Source organism: Symphodus melops (genome assembly GCF_947650265.1).
Source record: "Symphodus melops genome assembly, chromosome: 21".
Lineage (NCBI taxonomy): Eukaryota > Metazoa > Chordata > Actinopteri > Labriformes > Labridae > Symphodus > Symphodus melops.
The window spans coordinates 11750369-11777211 of NC_136711.1; the positions used below are offsets into that span (position 1 = coordinate 11750369).

Sequence of the window (26843 nt, forward strand, 5' to 3'; positions counted from 1 at the left end):
AAGGATAAAACGTGTTAAAGAACTGCAATGAAAAATAATTTTCCCATTGAAGTCTCTTTTTACTACCTCTTTATGTTGAGATGATTGCTGCTGTCGTTCTTCTTCTGTGACCTGGGCGTGTGCAGACGTTTCTTTGGCAGGAGCGGGTTTGTTTGCACAGGACGTGTGGAGGAAGGAGCGCACAGGGACCAGGTCCAGGTAAACCCTTGAGTCAGCGTCCGGTTCGGACTCCTTGTTATCCTGTGAGCAGCTTTTATTTTGTTCCTGAAGGTTGTTGTCCTCGCAGTCAGGCACGCCGCTCTCTTCAGCATCCTGTGTCACAATAAAGGAGGAAGTTGTGAGATGGAGAGTGGCCAGAAGAAGTGAGAAAGAAAGTGAAACTAGAATTGGTTGCAAGAACAAAAACAAGTTCAGAGAGGGTGCTTTATGTGGAAAAGACACCAACACAACTGAGTAACACAGTGTGGTGTACCCGTCAGCCCAGGTTATGCAATACTTTGGTTCAACATTCATTAAAACCTCTTTGTTGTTTTTCTAGTGAAAAACAACAAAGGGAAAGCACCTCATATCATTTGGAAAATATTTTCATACTATGATACAAAAATGTAATTTTGGAGCTTAAGCTATTTAATAATCATTTGTATTGATAAAGAAAATTCTAATTTGTTATGCAAAAAGTCACTGCTTGTAGTTTTTTAACCTTTGACATTTTCTGCATTCTTGTCTTCTGTTGGACTAAACAGAGTTTTCAGGTCGTAAAAAAACCCAACATTTTAATAGAATGCAACTATGATCCATCCAAAACAATTTGAATACATTGTTTTCAGTTATTTAAGTTCCAGTAGGGAGTTTTTAACTGGTTCTGAAACTGACCAAATGAAACGGGAACAATATCAATCATCTTTCTCGGTTTGCCTTTCGCTCTCGCCTCTCTTGCTCCCTTATGTTTTGTGTTTTGTTGATGAATTAACTTAAGTTATTTTATCTCACTTAACTTTATCTTTGCCTCATTTTTGGTATTTGATTCGTTTTGTGTCGGTGTGATAGCGTTAGGATTGTTTTCTTAAAATGTGTCTGAATAATGCCATCAGGGATGTGAGAATTTGAGGCTGGACACAAAAATAAAAGATTCATTCATTCTATTCAATTATTTTTTACTGACTGTAACACTGCTGTAGGGTGGTTGTCAGATGATGAGATTAAGAGCGTGCTTTTTTTTTTACATTTTCAGTAGCAACGATTCCCTTTGACTGATACATTTGGCTTCTAAAAGGAAGCAGGACAAGTATTTGTGTCATGAAACATTACTAACACATGAACCAGAGCAGCGGCTATAGATGAGACATACTGCTTCGCCAAAATTCCCCCAAAAGTTCCAAGCAGGAGCTTTAAATAACAATAAAGGTAAAATGTCCAAATTTTAATAAACTATATGAATCAGGACCATACCTCTGGATCGTTTATCGACGCCACGTCGTCATATAGCTCATCAGAGTTGTGAGAAATGGAGGGCGGGGTGTCGATGTAGGTGTTTGGCTCTGAATATCTCCTCTGCATCAAGCTAAAGAGAGGCACATTGAGAGGTCTCACTTCAACACTATGCACACAAACAGGCATGTGGCAATAGCTTCAGCTCTTACTATAAGGACGTCTTGGCAGCACTGACGATGCTGGAGATCCTCTCAGAGTTGACGTAGTCGTACGTCAGCTCCTCGGGGTCGGTCTTGGTCCCCGTCTGTGACAGCAGGAGGCCGAGCCAGTGTCCCATGTCAGCCGACGTCTTTGCCTGAGAGAGGGAGGGAAAGGAACAAGTGGAAGAACGAGCATTTAGAACATACCGTGCACTTGCAACATCACGGGCATAAAAGCAGCTGAGGGTTTGTGCTACATGCCATCCGTCACTTTATATTTATAAGATGATTGCTACAGCATGTTTTTTTTTCCAGCAGTTGATTAAATATCTAACCTCTGATTAATAGAACTGTTCCAAAATAAAGTAAGACAGTGGCTGCCACCAAATGAATTAAAACCACTTTAAGTACTTAGAATAACTATTCCATATTTAACATGTCTTAAGATAAAACAAGGATTAAAGGGTCTGTGAGGAAGCTCTAAACATACATGCACCCTTACACTTAATTCAGGCCATTCTCTCAGGGTAATAAGTTATTTGGGGGGATTTTCTCAATATCTGCATAATCTCAGGAAAACAAAGCAGATTTTTCCCATTTTGACAGATTGCTTACTTCATTATCTCAAGATAACAAAGGTTGCTTACTCTTAATGAGATGGTGGTTTTATTGCAATCTAGGAAACAAAACTATAGGGGACTATGAGGAATGAGGTTAAAACATTACTACAGTAGGAAAGTTTCCATCAGCGAAAAATGAAATATAAAAAAAAAAAATTAGACAACCATACACTGTCCGTGTCAGACGGAGGCCTGAAGACTAAACATGAAATTCCACTGGCTTTGACCAAACACACTGAAGCAGGGTGGTACTGGATCTCCAATGAATAAAGGGTGTAGCATCAGTCCCCAAAATCCCAGTTCATCCCCACCCATCACACACACACACACACTCATAAGCACACAAACACACAGACCACCCCTGTGCGCACACATACATTACATAGGCTTAGTTTGATGTCAGCAGAAAATAATTTCCAAATGAGGGCATGTTATGGTCTAGGTAGCCTAAAACTGTTTCTCTTATTGAGACATGCTGAGGTAGCTTTTTTTCCTACCAAACACTCGGCCGTTTCAGATTTCTTGTTGGTAATCTAAAACTTGGGATTGAAAACACACTGAATAAAAACATTTAAACAACTATACTGAATGTCTTTCAATCCAGTGCATGTATCAAAAGATTGTTTCTTTCCCTCATCAAAACGCCATTTTCGAGTATAATCAGAGATTTAAAGTAAATGTCCCTCCTTTCAAAACCATCTTTTGGTTTTTTGGAACACTAATATCTGCTCCACTTTTAATAGGGTGTAACAGCCTAAATTGCCCAGGCCCATGCAGAGAGGGGCGTGGTCAAACACACAGCCTGTTCTGAGCAGGGCTGAAACAGAGGAGTTTGAAAGCATGCTAAAATATAGGACAGTTGTGGATTTTAAGTGAGAAACTTCACAGAAATGTTTTAGGGACTTCTCAGACTTATTCCAACAAGTCAAAAAGAAGGAAAATATGTAACCATTATACTTGTTACAGTCATGAAAGTTTGAAACCATAGGAAACTGTAAACTTACAAGGATATATTTAAATGCACTTGCAGTGATGTTATAATATATGGCTCATCTACCTCCAGTGTTGCCAGCTGTGTGCCGTCCATGTCGATCCTAAAGGAGTACAAGTGCTCGGGGCTCGGGTCGGGCAAGACACTGCAGCCTCCCAGGGTCACCGCTGGCTGGCTCACTTTGTTCTTGCCCTTGTCCTGGTAGAACCACAGCTGGCCGTTCTTGATTAGACACCAACACGTCCGCCACTGGCTGTTCACCAACACGCTGAGGTAGCCTGAAGGAGAATAGAGAATGATGACTTAGACATGAGGTACACATTTCTTGAAAAAGAATTCTTCTAAGCTTTATTTATTATATGTTATTCTATGCTATGATAAAAAAAACAACTTTTTTTTTTATGCCTGATCACTGCTTTTAGAGATTGTTTACTCTCAATGTATTCAGTATTATTGGTTGGAGCTCACAAGATGCATGTAAAATGCTCAATGAGAGCTTCTTAATGACTTAATTTCTAAAGTCTTAAACTGGTTAAATATTTATAACACGTTTAGTCTAGTGTGAAGTAATTACCTCACCAGACTCCTTCTCATTATACAAACACCATTCAGCTTTCAAGAACAGAAATGACAAGAATAACTTGAACTGCGTCGATGGGTTTTGGCACAGCACTGTGCTCACCTGAGGTGTCCACACATTTCTCTGGGCTCTCTAACGACAAGGGTTTTTTCTTGCCAATGTTCATGAGGTTGCTGAACTTCAAACCTGCGCCATATTTTTTCTTCACTGTCCATAGGAAAAGAAAAAAAGATCTTTAATGTTGATTGTTGTGTTGATGTTTCCTGTCAGAAATACGCCTGAGAACAGATTGACTCACCATCTTTGATTTCGGGAACCTCAGCGTGGCTGTCTGTGCTGCTGCCACTCTCTGAAGCCACTGAGTATCTTTCACTCAGATCCCCCTGAAAACGTACGTCAACATTTAAGTCTTTTAGTAAACTCTGTTGATAGAAAACACTCCATTCTTTCTTGTGCCCTGGACACCAATAGTTTAGCTCTGGCGGTTTTTGTCGTCCATTTTAACATAATCCTGTCCTCACCTGCTCGGTTTTCAAAAACATCTTTGTGCCCAAGACAACGCAAAATGCACGGCTGTGATTAGCATGCCAAGTCAAAAACAAAGTCCTTGACGTGCTAAAAAAAAATCTCACCATTCATCTGCAATGACCATTTTATTTGCAAAATTGTCCATTCAGACGCCTTTGCTCGTCAACACAGTGGGAGGGTAACTGTGTGTAAGCATGTAAAAAGTCCAGTTTGCGACATTAACACCAGCACTAGTGTGGTTATGTCTTTTATCACACTAATCTCAAGTAAACAAAAGTGGCAGCTTTGCACAGTGACAACAAGCGGATGAAAAACCACAGTGGAAAATTACAAGCCCTGAACTCTGTTGCCTGACGAGAAACAGAACACATTTGGTGGCCACGATAGATGGGGACCTCTCCCCGACCTACAGCATCAATCAGAGCTCCATCTTGGGCATCAATCAATCAATCAATCAATCAATCTTTATTTATATAGCGTCAATTCATAACAGGCGTTATCTCGAGACACTTTACAAAAGCAGGTAAAGGACCTTACTGTTTGTCTGTTAACATTAACAAAAGAGCAGGTAACAAGACCATGCTCATTGTTATGTTTACAAAAAGCAGGTAAAGGACCTTGCATCAGATAACTAAAACCACAACTCTGACACCCCCAGAGCTTTTGCCACCACTTGCCCTCTTACTTGTGTCCTTTCTCTTCTCTCTCTCTGTTTCCGTCTTTTCTTTGTCTCAATAACATGGTTTACCTTACCAACTCCTTTGTGCCAGAACTGAGTCACAAACTCAATGACAAGTGTCAGGTGAATAGTCCGAAAACACTTTGTATATGTGTGGACGAGCCTTCAGCTGCGTTTCCACCTAAAGACATTTTCCAAAAGACAAAGAATTTTTGAAGGAACTTAATGATTTCTACCACAGAGACCAGGTTCTAAAGTAAGTCCAAGGGACTCGACTTTACCCCTCAAAAGTTCCATACACAATGAATATTCTTTTTCTCTGCAAAATGAACCATTTATTATCAGGCCTTTGAAGATCAATGAAACCCCAGCAACAAGGTAGGATTAACCTAAAAGAAGCTCAATGGTCTGGGAATAGTTCAGGCGCTTTTGGTGAGAACCAGGCTAAACTCCTCACACAGTAGATCGCTATGTTTTCTTAAGAAAATGTAAATGTACCTTTGTACAAATGAGCCTTGGGGAGTCTGAGACAGAGTGCTGGGAATCACAGTTTTCCGCTGGCTTTGGACTGATCTCGTGAATCACCTTTGAAACAAAGGAAGAACGATTAATGGCAACATCAAATCTGCAAAGCTAATGACCAAAAAAATTTGAATCTAAACCATTTTTGGACCATCTCACCCTGAGCCACAGTTCTGTCTGCTCCTTGCTTTGTAGGCCCAGCACAATGGCCTCCCCTCCCACAGGAATGATCTTCAGTTTGTGCTCTTTTCTCTTCATCTGCTTCTCCTTGTAGACCACAGTGCACCCCAGCAGACTCACATCCAGCAGAGGAGTCTGTTCCTTGGAGCTCTTAAAGCACTTGAAGAGGCAGAGGTAACCGACTTTACTTTGTGATGATGCAAAGGCTGATCGTTGACAATAAACTATAAATTAAGCTTTAAATTAAGCAAAACACTGAGGAAGGTGTCTATCATGAGGTTATATCCTAAAAGAAACATTTGCATAATAAAAGGGCCGATAAACCCTAAATTATATAAAAGGCAAAAATTAGACTTTTAAATCACTGGATGAATTTATTCCAGCCGGATCCTTGTGAGGTTTGCTACTACGATATTCAGGGCAATTTTCTGTTTAGACTATTAATATTAACTCAACCTTACATAATAAGAGTAAATTCTAAGTGGTAACAAGGGGCCATTTAAAACCAGTGGGGCACCATCTAAGTTTACTTATGATGAAGTAAACCCAGCAAATCACGGTTAAAATAAAAAAAGGTCCAAATTTGCCTAACCGTTAGGGGTTAAAACTTTTTTCATGTAATTATTATTTTTTCTTTACTGGATAGAAAGCACAGTAGATAAGAGTCGAGGGGGAGAGGAAAGGAGCGGATTTGAACAGGGCCACCCGCTTCGAGGACCACAGTTGTGTAGCCTACTAACTAAACACTAGGCCACCGGCACCCTGGATTAAAACATTTTAAAACATTGAGTTTAATATAGTCTTTTTCATGACACTCTTTGTCCTTGTTAATGTTGAATGAGTGAATTTGACAAGCCAAACTAGCTTAAAGACGAGCAAGTCAGACTGCTAGCACTTAAAATGAAAGAACAAAAAACAAAACACTTATACAACTATTTAAACAATAGCTTCAGAAAAACAGGTTTTTTTATCCAGTCAGACTGCTGTGCATCTCCGCTTACCACTTCAAAGCTCATTATAACAACAAAACAGCAGAATGTAGACTATGCTAAATTTAGCCACGAAACTGCCTCCAATAGTCATTTTAGTGTCAGCAAAGGAGGACAATGACAAATGTTTTCATAATCCAGCTTAAAAGAGGCTGTTGTTTTTTTGTTATATATATATATATATATATATATATATATATATATATATATATATATATATATATATATAATTATTAACTAGCTGTAAGTCTAAGATAAAACTGTATAAACTTAATATTTGACCACTCAAACCATTTGACTTTAAGTTAAGTAAGTTAATGGCCATCTATCAGAGGGTTTTTTTTAAGGTGTCCACATTCCAGGCTACTGATTTATTTTGTGATTTGACCCATGGATACTATATCTGATGCTTTTTTTAACATTATAAAACCAAATTAGGAGAAAACCACAATAGACTGGTAGGCTATGCTATTTTTTGCCTGTTGATTTAGAAGACCAAAAAATGTCCAGTCTAAATATGAATAGAAAAAACAAGGACATCATGTAACAGAAAAACTGGACACTTACTACATTAGAAATATTTCCTCCCTTTGAAAGTCTGTAAGCAGTACCGAGTTAATCCTGATTAATTAAGGTCTGAGATTATTGCATGATATATGTTTGTTTGTTTTAAATCAATCAAATGCTATGATGTGAAAACTAATATCCATCTCATGATATCAAACAAAAAACAGGCTTGAACCTAAAGCAGCAAGAAAAAAAATATCAGCACAAAATTCCCTTCCTCAAAACACTTTGTGCCAATGACTGTAACTATGTAACTGAACACAAAACTTATTGACACTGTCTACCCACCAGCAGGCGATGATCTTTGATAACACAGAGCTGTTTGGCCCACTGGCCCAGCCACTTCTTCCTCCACAGGAAAGCACAGATCCGCGAGTCCTTCATCAGCTCAATGGACGCCTCTGCAGACGGCCACTGGTGCTGTGCTGACGGCAACTTCTCTCTGGTCACCTCCTCCTCATCGTAAGACTCATATGAACTGCTTACTGCTTCTCCATCGTCTAGGAAACAAACAGAGAAGATGTGATGCAATAAATCAAGATGATATAAAAGGTGTTATTGTTTAGTTAAACATTAGTTTGAAGGACCAAACAATGGGGATTATTCTAGGATTGTGATGACCTTCTGCAACTGTCTGGCTGAAATTAAGTTATTAAAGCATTGATGAGAGGTGTGATGAAAAGACACAGCATATTGAGTCAATTGATAAGATAGTACTGATTAATGACTCATGAAGTTGTTCATGCAAGACTCTTGTCATGCTCGACAATGTGGACAAGGGCTCATGCCGATTTGCCAGTACACATTCCTTCTTAAGACCCAAACAACTACAAGACCGGGGCATGCCAATCATAAAAACACACATCCATTAATAGAGAGGTATCTACCCCTACTGATAACAGCATAGACAACACTGTCAGAGCTCTGCACTCGCATCCAGGGCCCTGAGATGAGGCCGAAACAGTCCAGATCTACACGCCATGAAAAGAAAGCAAAAACAGGAAGAAAAAAAAAAAAAGAAGTCGAAGAAGAATAAAACAAGAGGAAAAGAGAATATGAAGGAGAAGACAAGGGGGAGGAGAAGAAGAAGAAGCAAAAGGAAGATTCAAAAACATTACAGAGAAGAATAATACAAGAAAAAAATCCTGAAGAGATAAAGAAAACTTTCAATTCATCTGCAATTCCAAATGATATCTCTGTTCAGCTTTCTGCTCAGAAAAAAAAAACATGAAACACATGTAGTTCAGTTTCACCTCAAACCACTTTGTGAATGTGCGTAAAAATACATTTAAAAGCAATAGATATTATACAGTGCAGTGGTATAAGGCAACTTAATTAGTTTGAAGACAAAGAGGAAATGTGTCACTGTCCTCTATATGAACAATTATAATAACTTACCACGGCCCAACATATAAATGAGCTGAATGCGTTTCACAGGATGTGGTCATGGTGTCTTAGCAGTTAGCAGCGTGTGAAGCATGGTCTCAATAAACAGGTTGTATTTCCTGTCAAAAGTATGCATTCTATACAAAGGTCAGTAAGGGGTCTATTGCAAGGTCCAGTTTAAAGGTTCGGGTTTTCCAAAGAAAATACACCCATAACTTTGTTTTGAGGATTTCCTTTATTACAATGTTACGGCAGATGTCCTTTCAGTCGAAAAAATTAAATAAAAAAAGACATATCCGTAGTTATGTTTGACACTGTTATTTAAACATGATTACCAAACTGTATGAATGAACAATTGGAAGTGGGGATTTAAGAGTGGAAATGTTAAACAGGGACAAAATAGGGTTGTTTTCTTAGAAAAGTAGGATTTTTTTTTTCATAAACTCCTTTACTATCTGATTTATTTGCCAACTTGAATCACCCGTCAGGCCATTTCAAAGAATGAAAGGTAAAAGGTTGCATAGTAACCTCCTTTTTAACCAGTTTATATAATGCCTATGCTCAGAACAGTACGTTTTTGTTTCCTTAGCTTTTAAAGAGAGCAATGTTCGACCATGCCCCTCTGGAAGGGGATGTTGCTCAGGCTTCCTTGAATTACGTCTGATTGTTTATGGTGAGAAGGCAGACCCACAAAGGGAACATCTCCAGATAGCCTGTTTGAGCACACGTTTTCTGAAAAGTGGAGCAAGCAGAAGATAGAGAGAATGGACTTTTCCCATTTACGAATGGGATTTGTAGACAGGCTAGATAGATAGATAGATAGATACTTTATTGATCCCGAGGGAAATTCAGGCTAGGAACACGTTAGTATTTTAAAAACAGGTTAAAAAAGTGTATTGTTCATATTATGTGATCTTTAAGGCAGCTTTTCCATTGGCTTCACTTTTGAATACAGGAATTGTATTTATGTGCTTTAAATCCAATAAAAGTACAGAATTTCCACCTTCAGTGAGGTCTAACATGTTGAGTGTGTTTAATGATCCTTAAGCTGGGCTGTGGTGTGAATATTAGTGGAGGAATACATTTATTAATGAAGCAGCCTTCTTACCATTCAAAGTTTCCTCATAGGGCTGAGGCTCCTCATAGTAACTCTCTGTGTTGTCTGTCGATGAAGCAGGAACTGCAGGTAAGGGGAACGGCTCCCGACACATCACGCCCTGACAGGTAAGAGAAGCATGAGAAAAATGTAATCTCGCTAAATGTCCTACAATCAGAAAGACTCCGTAGAAGTGCATCAAACATTCACTTTAGCTCGTACACATTCATATTGTCAACATGTGTTCTCCCTGCAGGCAGATAATCCAGCTGTCACTGCAGGAGTAAGTAGGGAATTCCTCATGTAACCAATCCTTGTCTGACCTTGTGCACTAAAGACTTACATGCTTGCCTTAAGGGAAGAGTGTGTGTATGTGTAAGCATGGAAAAAAGAGGGCGGGTGTATTTTGATGTGTGTGTGGGTGTGTGTGTGTGTGTGTGTGTGTGTGTGTGTGTGTGTGGGCCCAGTGGCTTTCCTGAAATCAATCAGCAGTCTGGCTTCACTTCTGTCTTTCTTCTCGTCTCCTGTGTGGTAAAGTCTGTCTGCGCCTGAAACATACTGCTGGGAAACTGCACTCTCTCTGCTGTTTGGCTGCTTAAATCAGTCCCAATTCATTTGGATGGCCTCCATCCTACTTAATGAGATACATAATACAACATTTTGTAGACTCCTGTCATCACATTTTTTTCTTGCTTTGCTTTTCTTAAGCATGATTACTGTAGTACTGTTGTTTCTGTACATTCGGGTTCAGCTGATGTGTGAGCAGCAGAAAATGTTCAGGAGGATTTACCACCTATGAAGAGGCAGGATGATGCCACCAGCATGCAATTGGTGCATCTAACTCTTTTCTGTCAATGCGTAGTGTCCTTTATATGGTTTTTTTTAAACATTTATTTTTGGGATCTTTATGCGTTTATGTTAGAGAAACAATAGTGGATAGACGGGGAAATCGGGGTGATGGAGTGAGGAATGACATGAAGTAAAGAAGCTACGGGTGTGGCCACGTGATTCAAGGACAGCAGTCTCTGTATACAGGGCACGCAAACTAACCACTAGACCACCCAATGCCCCTTTTTAACATCCTGTCCTGTCATATGAATGTTAAACATCCAAGTATCTGATATGGGTTGGATATCTGTCCAACAATATTTGCACTTTTTATTTCCGTTTGTTAAAAATGAAAAACATCCTTTGTCCTTTCGTCCTGTGGGTTCATGACTCAAGCTATCACATACTGTATCTGTCTGTGGGAAGTACAAGAGGGCAGATATGCAAGTTTCGTCTTGATACAAACTAAGGTGGCACACCAGATCTTAAATTCCAGTCGCTGCCAGGGAAGATAAAATCTATATTTTCTTTTGGGGTTAAGAGAAAAAGGATGATGTGTTCAGACTTTGACATTGAGATCATTCTTCTGAAGCCAAAAAGGAAAGGAACCAGACGGACACATGTCCCTCCTAAAGAAAGAATAAGTCACTCAAAGGTTCAATACACACATTCAAGATGCAGGAGTCAAATTGTTCTGTATATATTTGAAAAGTTTTTCTTGAGTGAACTTTGTAAAACCCCACGAGCTGAATGACAAAAAAGGTGATTTCCTAACTACATCTAATGTTTCCTCCCACCACTGATCTGAGCAAGCTGTCTGCGTTCTTTCATTTTCGCTGCGAGATTATAGACATATTAAATGTAAGCCTGAAGCAGAGGAGCTGAATATGTCAAGCAAACCATGCCTTAGGGAGGCTGGCTCTGCGGAAAAGTCAGTTTAACATCCTTTAAGTTTGAGTTTGTAAAATTAATTGTGTTGAACAGTTTGACACAGCTCAAATTATTTTATGCACTATGACCCTGAAAACCGAGTTTTGGAGTTTAATCGTGTTTAGTTTATAGCAATGCTTACTAGCTGTAAAAAAAAAGAATAGAAGAATAAAGTTTAATGGAAAACAAGCTGTAATATATGAATTCAGGGAGTTACCAGTCTGTGGTGGGTCTTCAGTTTTGTGGCTAAATATTGAAAAACTCCATTTTAGTCTGTTTATGTAAACAATCATCTTTTCAAATGTGGGCTGTTGCATCCAAGGGAATGCCCTGTTTGTGCGCTCTTTTCCCACCAAATCACAGCGCTGATCTGTAACGCATTTCCAGTAACACGGAGCAGATGCGGCATGTTGTGTTAACGACTGGCGTCATGTCATCGCCGACATACAGTCACAGTGTCGATGACTCGTTGCTGTGATTAGCCTGCATGCCAGAGAGTGTAGGGAAGGATCCATGCAAAGAAAAAGACTGAGACCGAGATGTTATCACCACGGTTTAAAGAAGGTGGAGTAACATCAGTTCTACATTACGGAGCTGTTGCGGATTTCTCATAATGCAAGTGTCAGCAAATATACATGTCAGAGCGTAGCATGAGTTACATTTTTTTTTTTTGCCTGCGGAGTCATCCAATGAAATGAAATGTGTTTTTAAAAAGGACACCAGATGTCAACTCAAAAGATTGACATTATTCCCAGGGTAAGGTCTTTTCAAATAAAGGTGTTACTAATAACATCAATAAGTGCTGCATTCTTTTTAGGTGTGTTAGTGTAAAAACACTGTTCACAGTAAACACAGTGAAATGTAATTGGAACAGAGCAACCTCACTGAGTCCACTGACTACAGTTGGTTTGGCTTTTTGCAGCACGTTTGTTTTGTGTCATGGTTTGGTTTTGTATGCGTTATATTACAGAGTTTTGAGTTCGGTTTTATTTATTCCCTGGTGTTTTTCCGTGTTACTGTGTTCCCTGCCTCTCTGGTTTCCCTCCTGTGCTGATTGTTTCCCGTGTGTGCTTTAATGTTTCATAGTCTTGTGTTTATTTTAGTCTCCTCCTGTGTTACCTGAACGTTTATTTCCTGTTTTGTTTTTTAAGTCTAGTCTTTGGTGTTTCCTGTTTTATTTTGTATATCTGGTTTTGGTGTTGTCAGTGTTGGGTTTTACTTTGTACTTGTCCTCTCGTGTTCTGGTCTTGTGTTCTTTGATCCTTGTGTTTCCAGCCTGTCTAATTACCCTGATTGTCCAGAGCCTAGGTGCCTAGAGCCAGGTGAGTCTTATTAGTCTCACCTGCGTCTGATTGCTCCTTGTCTATTTAGTCTCTGTGTTCCTTCCCTCATGTTGTCGGATCATTGTCTTTTGTAGTCTGGTAGTGTCATCTGTCGTTTGTCTTATGTTCCTGTGTTGTTGGTTTGTTTGGATACTCTCTGCTCCTCGTTTTCGGATTTTCTTTGTTTTTGCTCGACTTGGATTTATTTTCTAGTAAGTTTTGTTTCGCCTTTTGTTTAAATAAAGAATTCAGTTTTTTCTTTCTGCACTTGGGTCCTCCCTCCTTGTTCTTCCACCACAGTTTTGTGCTAAATTTGGGATGTTTGCATTCGCTTTTGAAAATGCCTCAGTTCTCAATATGCTGCGCATTTCTTTTAAAGGTGCATCGATTTAGCTGTTGCTGAGCAGACGCGCCTACCCGCCACCACAACGACCACCAGTGAATAGACTATTCACAGCCTCCCCACCCCTTAGAGTACGTGAAGATATCACAGTGGAAACTAATCGACAAAGATATTGCACATGTCTTTTTTTTTTAAAGTGTAAAATAAACTATTCTTCACTCATAATTAAGTCTATCTTGACTGAAATCATTTAATAGTTTTAGTTACTCTTTCACTGCCATCAAAGCTAGAATGCTGGCCAGGAGAAAGGTCTGTATCAACAGCAAAACATTTCAGTGAAAATCATTTGCACCGATCACTTGACATTGGAATGCGCATGGAAGAACCCTTTTACCCTGAAAAGACAAAATAAAAGCCAGCAACACAGAGCCCAATAAAAGTGTAAATGCATTTTTAAGTCTAGACCTTGATACAGGGCAAGACCACTGATTCCATGAACCACAAAGTAGAAGAGTGGAATCCGGCCAGTTTCTCATAACAAGCCTTTGGATCAAATGATACAGCACAGTGTAAGTGTTACATGATGATAAAACTTAGAGAGTCATTTATTTCTTCATCCATAGATTCATTTTGGGTGACAGACCATTAAATCAGAAAGATAAACTATTGAAACAGCTTGAAACTTTTCCACAGCAAATAGTGACTAATGGGAAAATGTAGTCCTTACTAAAGTATGAAAGTCATAAACACTGATTATAGCTTCACTGTGCAAAAGTAGTACCGTGTGTCGTGTTTTTTTGTGGTTTCAACTCGGACACAATAGACTCGATCTATTTAAATGACCATTAAAGAAATTGCTTTGACATAAAACACGACCACAGAAGTTGGCATGCCAGCAAAGAAGCTCGCAAGTCGACAGAAACTTCATAATGATTCTGACTGTAAAGTTCTCTCTTTCTCTCTCTCTCTCTCTCACACACACACACACACACACACACACACACACACACAGATACAACATTACCAGTTTAAATGGCTCTGCAGTGAAGACAAACTGCAGTTTCAGGCATCTGTTATTAATTAAAACAAAGAGCCAGGCATTCCAGAGGAGCAGCAGCAACAGCCCCCTGACCGCCCACCCATCCACCCTTATCTTTATCTTCCTTCTCCCTTGTCTTTCACTTTTACTTATTTCCAGCACAACTAGCTCTGCCTGTTGTTGTCGAAGCCCAGGTTTAGAGGAGTATGTAGAGTATTTACACAAACCAGCTGGACAGGACAGAAACCCGTCAGGTGTGGGTCTGTAAGTGTGTCCCAACGTATGGAAGACTCTCGATACCCTGCGGTCACTTCAGCCACACACCGAACAGCATACACACGTCCTCTCCCCACAGAAACATAGGGGCAGGAGGAATGGATTGGGGAGTCAGAGCATAAATAACAAAGCTAAGGGGTGTAGGGAGGCTGAGGAGGGTGTGGTGGAGGGGCTTTTAGTAAAGAGTGGGAAAAAGAGCCCAAAAAACGAACAGTCGGAGGAACATGGAAAATCCCTGGTTCCCATGCCAAGAATCCGGCACAGTGAAAACACACACACACACACACACACACACACACACACACACACACACACACACACATACTTGGAGTGTATCTAAGAGCCTGCTGGGAGCTTAGAGGAGAGGAGAAAGTATTGATAAACATAATTTGCTTTGGGAGATCTCATCTCTATATCACTTGTGAAAATGATTAAAAAACACTTGGATAGACTGAGAAATATTCTAATAACATTTTAAACAATGATAAACATGGACTACAGCTCGTAATTGTAAGGTGGGAAACATTAATAGCTCACATGACACACATTCTGCAACAACTGTATTTATTTTTCCATCATTGTGTTTCTGCTTGGGAAAACTTTAACCTCCTTTAAACCTGGCATATTTTTGGTCCAATGTTTTGGTTTACGAGGTACAAACTTACTACCCATAAGAAAAAGGGGCATAAAACAGAAATAGTAATGTCAGAGAAAATTGGGTTAAAGGGATAATGCTTGCAGACAACGTAGTCATGAATAATTCAGCAAATGCAGATGCTGACCAATTATACGCCAGTTATGATAATCACCAGTTGCGTGCAGCCGCATAACCACGTAGTGTGCATGTCAACAGTTTTCCTTTCCCTGCCTGACGCTTGCAAGTGGCACAGCTGCTATCTATAGTCCAACTCTATTTTCAGACCATGCAGACAGGACGCAATGGAACTCACACAAACCTTTATTTACCGTCCAGATCCGCCGGAAAAATGGCTAATCTGCACTTGAGTCACATGCTGAGTTGTCTCTTAAGAGCCTGTTTGAGGAAGAGAAAAGACCCAGTATTTGAGGAAGGATCATGGAAGTGCCTAAAGGCCTGGAAGTTAACCGGGGTGTTCATGCTTTGAATTCGACCCCTGATTCGGAGCACCATGTGGCCATGGTGAGGGTCAAAGTAGAGGGGAGCTGGTTCACTGTGGAGCGGGCCTTGCTAGCAGGAAACAGTAGCTACTTTGGTGCTCTCTTCAGTTCTGGGATGACTGAAAGCCACCGGGACGAGCTTCACCTGAAGGGGGGAGTTTGCGCCAGGGGTTTTCTCATCGCCCTTGCTGTCTGCAGGGGGGAGATTCCCACTCTCACTGACCCGGATGAGCTGGTAGATGCTGTTGAGTGTGCTGCTTTCTTGCAGGTGGAACGCTTGGTGTTGCATCTTTGTGACATAATCGACTCTGATAACTGCCTTTTGCTCTACCATGCGGCCTACATCTACGGGGTGCATGCACTCTTTCACAAGGCTGCCCTTTTCCTCTGTGACGCTTTTGAAGATTTGAAGGAAGCAGCAGAGAGTACAATCCCCGAAGAACTTCTTCGACATTCTCAATCATTATCCCCTTCCTCTTTTATCGCAATAGGCACACATTCTCCATCAATGGAATCGTTGCATGACTCCTTCAGAGTTGTTTGCTACCTTGATGAAAAAGCAGGAGAATGGAAGCATCTGACAAACCTTCCAACTCTCTGCAGCACCTCCATGGCTGGCGTGGCAGTTCTTGACAATAGATTGTATATAGTCGGGGGAGTTTATGGTTATGGTAAGGACACAGTGGATGGCAGCTTCTGCTACAACCCCGATTCAGGAGTATGGACAGCACTTCCAGGTCCTCAGCAGCCAAGATACGACTTCACTTTGTTGGGGCACGAAGGACAACTCTACGCCATTGGCGGGGAATTTCAAAAACGGACAATTTCCACAGCAGAGAGGTACAATGTTGAGACGGGAGAGTGGACTTTTATTCAAAATGCACCAAGACCAGTAGCTTCAGCAGCCTGTGCTGTTGCAAGACGGCGGATGTTTGTTTGCTTCTGGAAACCACCAGACACCACAGATATTTATGAATACATACCAGTGAGAAACGAGTGGAAACTTGAAACCACGATGATCAAACCTCAAAGTTACGGCCACTGTATGGCATCCCACAAGGACAATTTGTATGTGATGCGCAATGGGCCGTCTGATGACTTCTTGCGCTGTTTAATGGAATGCTACAATATTACGACTGGTCAGTGGACAGCCATGCAAGGAAACTATATCAACAGCAAGGGGGCGCTGTTCACGGCAATGATAAGGGGTGACTCCGTGTTCACAGTTAAGCACATGCTAACTCTGGTGTACACCATCACTGGAGATGAATGGAAGCCTCGCAGGCAGATGAAGGGATTTCCAAAGAGTGGTTCACTTTGGACGTGTTTACTCAGGCTTCCCAAGTCGGGACCAGTTACACCACAGCTGGAAGCAGAAGGGAGAGAAGAAGTAATGCCTTTGCCAGACACATCTGAGGGATTTGTGGAAGCTTTACTGCAACTGTGAAACTGCTGCTTGAATAGTGAACATTGCCATCTTTTTTCAGGTTTCAAAAATAGTTCTTAAATGATACTAAATTATTCTGGAGTTTGGCATGGTGACACAAATGTTCTTCATTTCAGTCCATTGACTTTCACACTCTCACACACACACACACACACACACACACACACACAAGTGCTGACACTAAGCGTTTGTTCTGATTAGCAACAGCTGCTACTGTAGTTTATATTAGCGGAGGCCACTGTGCATGTGTGTGTGTGTGTGTGTTAGCAAAGTTCAAAGGAACTTACGGGATCTTCTAAACCCCTCATTCTCTACGTTTTTCCTGAAGTCACACTGGGCCAATTCAGGAGCCACTGGCCTTTCAGCCAACATAAAACACACCACAGCTCTTTCACACACTCTTGGATTCTCACTTCCCAAGTTCTGTTGCCCCCCTGAGTGATTAAATACCTGTTTCTGTGGGAGAATTGATTTCAAACAGCCTCAGGCTTGTGACTCTGAGAATTGTGGGAAATGTTTTTGGCTTATACGACCACAGACTCAAAACCAATGCAATTTTGTTGCCGCACTTACCAATCCATGATAAATAAAACGAAGTGAACTTTCTCATGTACTTTGTTGTGTACAGCAAGTCCTACTGAGGTCAATTATGATGTCTATGAGAATGCCAGAGGCTCAAATAGCTTTGTGTAACAGGCCAAATCATTTCACATGTTAGTCCACAGTGATGAAACTGAGATGGTAATCACTTACTGTTCTTGGTGGAGGCAGTTGAGGAAGGCTCTTCTGTGGGACAGGGACGTACTTTGCTGCTTTCCCATTGACCAGGGCATTTGATCTGTCATCTGTGTCATAAAATCATAGAGGGCAGTCGGTTATGAACATTAATCTTTATATTATTATTGGCTGTTGTAAAATGAACAAAGGCAATAAGGTATAAGTAACATATCTTAAAACTTGATGGCATCTTTACGCTTGGCCTACACACAGACTCATGTCATATTTACAGACCAAAAACACAAAACAAGGAAGGTATTTGGAAGGCAACAACTCTGTTTTGAGAACACACCCTAACTCAGTTGTTTTTATCTCTGCTTTGTAAGGTGACATGGAGAGCTTTGAAAGCTACCTTGAAATAAAATGTATTATTATTGTTATTGGTGTCCAGATGTAGAAAAATCTACCTATGGAATTGGGTTTTCTTAGATCATTTTCTAAGTTACTGGTATTTATGATCACAAATTCTTAATATAAATCAGTGATTACCAATCCAGAACTAAACATCTTTTGTGAAAATAAGAATCTCTTCTTTGTCTTAGACTGTCTCATTTGTGTCTGATTTATTGCTCGTGAGGGACCCTTAGGAGAAGTAACGCAAACGAAAAAGGGACAAGACATGAAGACTGAATTGAGAAAATCATTAAAGCAATGATTGGGAGATCTTGTCTTTGCATGATTTGTCTCATTTTTGTCTCTGGGGAATTTCAAGAGACTTACATAATAAATAAATAATCCTTATTTGAGATCTTATCTTTGTGTATTTGAACTACGGAACAGTCCTTGAATAATACTTCTTTGAGAAATTGACTTAAAGTTCTGTGAGTTGCAAAGACTTTAAGTAAATAAAACATTTATTTAGAGAGAGCGAATAATGTCTGACCTTTTTTACTTTATTTTTGCAGAATGAGTGCACTATAGCGACCACAACAGAGAAGTCCCCATGTAGAGAAATGTAGGGAATGATTTCGTCTTTTCTGACACATCCAGTGAGTTTACTTTGCCTACACTATAACGAATGGCTTTGTGAATGTATCCTGACCTATTTTACACTTGATTGAGGCACATCTTCTTCAGGTGTGTTTTTCCATAACACAAGGAAAAAGAAGACATGTGGACCTCATGACTTTCAGGAGGAATGGCTTGACATTTTTAGCAGTGCACTTTTGATTTAGGGCAAAGCCTTTTAGTTTGATAATGAGGTTGGGAAAAGAGCTCAACCAAAATGTAACAAAGAAGTCAGTCTTCCAAAATTCCCACATACCTTTAACAAAGCAACAATATAGGCGAACTAGAGCTTAAGTAATGGTCAATTCTTTTATGCAAAATCCTTCAATGTGACACGTATGTCACCTCTTGAACTTTAACTGACAGAAAATTCACGTTTAACACATTACCCATAATTCAGACACCTTTCATATCTAACCCCCCACTTTTCATCGGTCTCTGCAAAAGAAAACATGTGGCTTTGCTAACGTTGCTGCTGAAAATATGTGTTCAGTCTAGTGCTCGCTGAAACCACATTCTTCAACACTGTCCAAACAAAACAGGTCCGTTTCAGATGGTGAGGAGCTATGAAGAAACAGACAGGAAATGGGGATGAGAGGAGGGGAGTTTTGTGGTTGGGGGACAGCTGCTGCTTGTGGCAGCTTATTCTCATGTCTGCTATTCACTTGAATCATGTCAAATTGAGATTACTCTGCTGTTTGACAGACGTCAACAACTCCAAACTACTAAAAGAATCCAATTTTTTCACTTGACAGTTAGTGTATATTTTGTGGCACAATAAACCATCCTTATGCTTAAGCTAGCTAGGTGCTAGATAAAGGGCTACTTGTAGTGGCACAAAGAAAAACTGATCTTTTATACAATAAATTATGAAATAGTTGCCCAACTGTGACAAATATACAAAATATATGGTCAGGAAAACAAGAACCTTTTGAAACTCACCTTTGTTGTCTTTGTCCTTGCCACTTACGACGACCTTATTCATGTAGATATATTCCTCATCAGCACCTTACATGGAAACAACAAAATGTGATGAGGAGCTGATACTCTATATTTACTTCTGGTACTGTGCTAACAGTGTTGATTTCTGTGTGGCAACTTCGTATACTATTATTGTGTTTAACCAAAGAAAGTAGAAGAAGGCATTCAAATACCACAAGATGCATAAGTTTGAATCCTAAGTGATTCATTCAGATTCGCATTATTTTAAGTACATCACTTTTTACATCGGATACATTTGATAAAACTGTACACAATCAAAGTAACTTACAAAACTAAGTCCACCTTAGTTTCATCATGTTTTACAAAAGCCCAGGAGTAAAAGAGGGACGGGACCCAAACAAGAGGCCTATTGTTCAGGCAGATAGGCTCATTTTCGACACCCACCCTCACCGTTGCTTGCATTCATCAGACATTAGTCAGACAACTTGTTGCAGACACAGATAGTTCGCTGTTTCAGTTCTATCTTTGAAGTTTGGAAGATCTTATAAATAAAAACACAATGAATTTAGTTTTATCCTATTAGCTTGTAGATTTAATAACGTAAAAAGTCATAAAGCGTGTTTAAAAAAATGAAAAATGACAAAGGATAACGTTGTTGTTATAGATAGTGTGACGATCCTGCTGGTTGCTTTTGCTGATTGGCTCATTGTGTGCCTCAGGTGCCAGTGTGTGTAGCTGAGTCTTCCTGGATTGGGAACACCTGGGCCTGGTGTCCCCAATCGATGAGAGAAGGCCACAATTCTTAGTTTTAGAAAAAAGGTTGACAGAAAGACAGAGAAAGAGGCTGCTCCCCAACCTTTTCTTTTTTTTTTTGGTGTTCTACACAACACCTCACTTATCATACTTTCACTCGTGCATACACCCTAACACAAATGATTAACAGATTTCCGAATCTCACACTGTTAGTTAAATTGGTTTGTTTTTTTGATGTGTGAAAAAATGTAACCTATTTTTGAGAATAACTCATTGTCTCCTTTCATTATTTGTCACTGTCTTTGAAGCCGGCCATGGCAATATACTCTCCTGTTACAACAATAAAAGCACAGTAATGAGGAATAAAAGCGCTTAATATGGTGAGAAAATGTACATGAATGGTCATAGAGACTTAATTTGACTTCTCTTTGCAGTCATAAATGCTTCAGAATAAATGAAAGCTCTGGTATCATTTAGGTAATACACAGGAATGATGAAACCTCGTGTCATACACCACTGCTGAAATAAGCTTAGTGAGAAAATGACTGTGTTTGATTTAACGCCTTGACATGGAGGAGTGATGACAAACCAGTGAAGACATGGTCATCCACCACATAAACAATATGAATGAATAAGAGTCTTTAGAAACAATAAACCCAGCGGTTTTAGGCTACGGATGGTTACTGTAACCTGTTATGGGAATTTGTTCTAGAGCTGCAGGTCATTTTCATTGAATTAAATATTTTCGCTGACTACGATTATAACCGGAAGGGAAACCAAGCAGATCTCCAACCCTGGGTGATACTCTAGAGAAGGTAAGTCTTTGAAATAGATATCATGAGGTGAAACCAAACAACAGCAGAAAGAAAACGATGTTTTGCCTGCACAGTGGAAACAGATTTTTCGGGGAACTGAGTTGAAATGCTATTTATAATCCGCTGCTTGAAGGAAGTGAGTTTCCCCAGAGGATAAATGCAGCTTCGGAAAAATGATACAGCTTGGAGCCAGGAGAGGAAGGACGAAGAGACAAGTCCAGGAGCTGAACATGGAAAAGCCTGACTGCTGGTGTGTGTGTGTGTGTGTGTGTGTATGTGTATGTGTGTGTGTGTGTGTGTGTGTGTGTGTGTGTGTGTGAGAGACTCTTGGTGGGTTTAAAACTAAAAACTGACTCTGAATTAATCAGAAACAGCGATCATATTGTTATAAAAATTGAAATAAAGCATTGATCTTTTTCCAGAGGGGTTTCTGGATGTTGTTAACTTCTAAAGTTAGCTAAAAGGTTTATAACTAGTGGCTGAGGCTTGGAAGAGGCTCCATGTAGCACTCCTTCACATAGTAAGTTGCAAAATGTCGAGGCAACATAAATCACAGCAGTCCACCAGCAGTTGCCATGTTTTCATGTTGAACGTCAGAGCCAGTGAGCAAGCAAAACAAGCTTTTCATCAGCTGTTTGACAGGATACGTCAACAAGCAATGCATCATTTTTGATGAAGTAAGAGGCACTTGCATTAATATGGTATGATGATTGTGAAGATACAAGGGTGAGTGTTATCAGGGTAAAATGAATAACTTTAAACTGTCTTAGAATAAAGAAATCATGCTTAAATGATGTGAAGAGAAGTAGAAAATACAGTCAAGAGAATTAAATACATTCTTCAGCTGCCAAAATCAGCTAAACGGCCCCAAATGATTTTGTTAAAAACAACTTGCAAAGAATGATTGTTACACGGTGGTCAGTAAGAGTTTAAAATAGCAAAAATAATAGCAGAGTAGTTTGCTTGATATCCCCTATGAAGTGAAAAGGTCGATGTAATATATGCACAGTGAATTGTGGGAAACACAAGACACGACCACATGTTACATAAAATGCTTTGGAGAAAGGCGGACTGACTGCCAGACTGACCCGTTTAAACAACGTGGCTAAACCGCAAGCAATTTAACTGTCATGTAATCATAAATACCAAAGTATTGAGAAATACAAATGAGGATTACTACGTATATGCTTTGAGTCAACTTTTTTTTTGTTAGAATTGGCCAACTTCAATTAGCTCATATACTATGCAACTTGAGCTCTCAATATATTCATGAGAGATAGTGGGAATTTGAACTCATGGTACAGAGCAGACAACATTTTAACCCTGGAGTGAAATATTTTTGTCAAAAAATTGGGACTTAACCAACCATGCTATAAAAGTCATGTTAACAACTATTTGCCTTTGACTGACACTCGCTTGTTATTTTCTCCTCTATTGTCATTTTTCTGGTAAAGCTATTTCATTGAAACCTTTCACTTCCTCCTAGTCTTTGTTTTGGCCTGGCTTGGCAAAATAGTCGTAAAAAAAATCTCCAAAGCATCCCATAAACTCAGTTCCTAAATTTGTAACAAGTTTTACAATTGTATTTATCTGAACTTTCATATTCAAATTTGCAAATCTGGTTAAGAGACTTTGAAAGGTGCTAAGTCATGTTATCATAGACAGTCATTCACTCGTTAGACTTAACCATCTGACCCAGCACTCTGTATGTATGTAAAGGGATGGAGAAGGTATCCCTTATTGAAACAATAACAGAGCTTCAGTATCTACCCTTTAATGCAGATATGGGCAAATAAACATCTGGTCCTTGCTAGTTAAGGCAGACGACTGTCCACCAATAAATCTGGTTATCTTCAGGTTTTCTGCCTGTTGGAAGTCTTTTATTCCCTCTGCTGCCAAGTACTTGTTTATAAGGTGGATTAAGTGGATTCTCTTGAAATGTTTCATACTAAGAGAACAGGATTGACCTGCACTGCGTTGCACCAGCTATGCTGTTCAAATATAACCGAGTTCTACTATTGAACATCTAGTGGTTGCAGGCCCTGAGATAGTTCCAACATAAGTTACAACTTAAATCTTATGTCTATTCAGTACAGAGGGTCCAGGAGTATGTGGGCCCCCTTAATATCTGTCTGGCCACCCGAGCAACATAAACTTGATATTTCCTTTATGTGTTCTATTCTAAGGTTTTCTTTCATACCATTAGCGGCTCTGTAGGACTGGAAGAGGTCGGAGAGCAGGCCCTTTTGGACAGTCGCGTTCCCGCTCAGCGTCTCTTTGTCCAGGATGAGCAGGAAGCGGTGGAGCTCCATCAGGAGCTGATCCAGCACTGGAAGCACAGACAGTAAAAAATTAGTCTCAGATGTATACATTAAGTGTCTTGCACTTATTGGTATTAGACGTTTCTTGGATTAGATAATGAAATAACAATGGCTTTAGACCAGAACTGTCACACAAGCAAAAAGAGCCAGGATTAATATAAAGCCCTTGAGGTTTTGAGCAAGAGACATTTAGTATGTCATACCATAATTTATGTCTGAGAACGGAGGATAAAAAGTCAATTCAGCTCCAAGCTTCTTAGCTTTATCATATTCACTGTTTGGCTTTTATGGTGTATGCCAACAACTCGGGAGAGACGCCTCAGAGGGTTTTAGCTTAAAACAGACAATAAACCATTAGACCTTATGTCATTCAGTCATTCCTCGTTCAGTCTCTATTGATAGTTCCAGGCCTGTCTGAGGTTGTGTTGGGAGTTGCACGGGTTAAGTGAAAGGTCAAGTTCAGAGGAGGGAGGAGCTTAGTTCGGATTTGTCAGGACCACTGTGTCTGGGTGCAGCCCACACACATCCTTCAGGGGTCAGCGCTGAGCTCACAGGCCTCTCCTCTGTGTGGGGAACTCTTTGTGTGTCTCTTCACTGTCTCTCAGCCTTTTGAATAGGCCCTTGCTACAGAGGGCCTCAGTGTGGGAGCAATTCATAAAAAGACCTGACAGCAGGGGGATGAAGAAGGACTTTATTAAAGAAATAAGGTGTGGCCAATATCAAACGGTGGGCATACTGTTACAAAAAGTGGAATGTATGAAATCCCCTACAGAATTTAAGACATTGCTTTTGAAGGGTGTTTTCGATAGGTCTTTGAAAGAGGCTTTATCACTTCTTTCCACTTAGCTACTGTTAAAAATAGACACAAATTTAAACCCAGAAGAAAACCATGAATACATACAGATCAGTTAAGACTACATTCATCTTAAAATCCATGAACTCTTGCAATAATAAGTAATTTGGTAAAAAATATGAATATTTCTAATTTTTTCAACAAAATAAAACTAAGTCAGGACCAAAACATAGTTTGGCATAGAGAATAGTTTAACATAGAAACACTTATTTGCTTGTTAGGTTTCAAAAAGATCACAACTTTTATGACCTGTGTGTCAAGTACTTCTAAAGCTACTCTGAGCAGCTAGTTGGTTTTTTTTTAGCATGTAGCATACAGAAATAGCAGACACAGCTAGCCTAACTCTCTACCTGTTTGTATACAGGTAAAAAAAAACAAAAAACATCTTTATAAATATAATGGCACAATTGAACAAAAAGAACTACAAAATGACTGCCAGCTAAACCCTAGCTGTAATCCTTTTACTCGTAGGATACATTTGCTTCAAATGTTTACTATTTTTAAACATTATTCTTCACTTTAATATATCAGAAGAAGCGCAGCTAAACTTTTGTTTGTTGACAAACATTTGGTAAAAATTAGCCTAGTTAGCTTGACATCCTCATATGACTTTGAAGATCATTTGGTCTCTTGACTCGAGCTCAAATACCATAAAACTAGTAAACTGCTCCTCTCAGTCTGAACTCTTTTTAAACTTTCAGTTTGTTTGCCTTAGTGACTCTTTCCAGCTAAAAATGATGACTAAAGGGCCTCTCAGCTCCCTCCTACACTCCCACACATGAAAGGGGAATTTTTGCAAAATAAAGTTTCAGAGACCCTATCAAGCTTTGCCTTCAGAGATGACGAGAGGCTTTCCCAAAATTTCAGCAAGCTGAGTTGTTTTTAATGACTCCTGGTCAAGCTGAGTCAACTTCTGCTGGGAGGCCCTGTGTAGGAGGAACTTCACTGAGGAAAACATCACTGGATAGGACAGACACACCAAGAATATGTAAGTAATTATAACCAGCTTGATAAAAGCTCCATAAAAGCTATAAGTGGCTCTTTGTTGGGCAAAAATGTAACTATAATTAATACACATATTCGCATATTTACTTTAATTCCATCACTAGTGGTTGTTTAGATGCTGATGTTTGGCCATTCAGAATGAATCTAAACATTTTTCCAGCTCCACCTCCTTGTGTGTTTGCAGAGACTGACACCGATGGCCTTTTGGATTTGGGGATCCTGGGAAACGGAGTCAGCTGACAGGACAGGGAGGTCTGTCTCTGAGGGCTACAGGCTGGCCAGAAGCCCACTGCACATCCAGCGAGTGACCGCAGCCTCCACAGCATAAACAATTCACTTCAGTACACTGTCCAGAAGGAATCAAAGCAATTACAGCAAGCAATTGTTTTTTAATAAAGAAATGTATTTTTCTAAAATGGAAGGCAAATAATAAAATAGTACGTGTTGTATTACATTAAAGCTGTCTGAATAATCTGTTAAATGTAAGGTTTTCAAACACTTACAGTATATCCGACATGAGGTTAACTTCTCTTCTTTACGCCTGAGGCGTAAAGAAGTACTTCCTGCTTCTCATCAGTTTTTTATTGGGTACACCAACACCTGGGATTTCTTCTTTTTTGTTCGATACATTGTCAGATATGAAGGATGCATTATAAAAGATTGATTGACGAAGACAGAATGATGAAACTAAAGAGGGATGCTTGTGCTCAAAGCTGCTGTGACAAACCTTGGATTTGTGTCAACTTTGGTGTAAACAGTGTACCTGCTGATTAAACTATACTGTAGTAGGCAATAAACCCATGGTAAAATGATTTTAGCTTTTTTTTTTTCCATCAATTTCTTCTGATAGCTGGTGTGCATCCAATGTGGGGATACAGATCACAGCTTTTCAGGTATTAAAATATGTATTGAATGAAAAACAGGTGGCTATTTTGTATAAAATAGTCTCAAATTAGAGGTCTCTACCCACCACATAGTAGGATTTTAAACTAGATTTCATTTCAGATGATCAATTAATTGTGGCAAAGACACAGTAGAAGTTGCCCCGAGACCCTCTTATTTCTGGTCTCAGCCATAAAAAAGAATCCATTTTGTTTCATTTTGTTATCTAGATCGATATCAAATCTTGTAATCAGCATTGTAATCATTTTGTTGCGCGTCAGCTTCTTCTTCTGCGTTTGTTTTTCCTATAGCAGTTAGGAAACAGTTCCTAGCGTTACCGCCACCTGGATTTGGGAGTGGACTGCAGTGGGTGCATGTGGGACTGCCTTTTTTCTC

The 26843-nt window shown here is 39.7% G+C and overlaps 2 protein-coding genes across 3 annotated transcripts in view; one reads left to right on the plus strand and one right to left on the minus strand.

The window, feature by feature from the left end:
* Nucleotides 1-26843, minus strand: part of afap1l2 (actin filament associated protein 1-like 2) — a 38538-nt gene that overhangs the window by 2533 nt on the left and 9162 nt on the right. The window contains exons 2-15 of one of the 2 annotated variants that reach the window (XM_079333903.1): nt 23587-23715; nt 19819-19884; nt 17845-17936; nt 9782-9890; nt 8175-8258; nt 7576-7787; nt 5711-5890; nt 5528-5614; nt 4121-4205; nt 3925-4029; nt 3309-3520; nt 1641-1786; nt 1450-1561; nt 67-312 (exon numbers count right to left, since the gene is read on the minus strand). In XM_079333903.1, the coding sequence (XP_079190029.1) occupies nt 67-312; nt 1450-1561; nt 1641-1786; nt 3309-3520; nt 3925-4029; nt 4121-4205; nt 5528-5614; nt 5711-5890; nt 7576-7787; nt 8175-8258; nt 9782-9890; nt 17845-17936; nt 19819-19884; nt 23587-23715 (1865 nt within the window). The remainder of the gene's footprint in view (nt 1-66; nt 313-1449; nt 1562-1640; nt 1787-3308; nt 3521-3924; nt 4030-4120; nt 4206-5527; nt 5615-5710; nt 5891-7575; nt 7788-8174; nt 8259-9781; nt 9891-17844; nt 17937-19818; nt 19885-23586; nt 23716-26843) is intronic. The other variant, XM_079333904.1, reaches the window with a different exon arrangement.
* On the plus strand, nt 15453-17832 carry LOC306817212 (kelch repeat and BTB domain-containing protein 13). The gene has a single exon (XM_079333909.1). The coding sequence runs from the start codon at nt 15583-15585 to the stop codon at nt 17089-17091; it is 1509 nt and encodes a 502-aa protein (XP_079190035.1). The 5' UTR covers nt 15453-15582; the 3' UTR covers nt 17092-17832.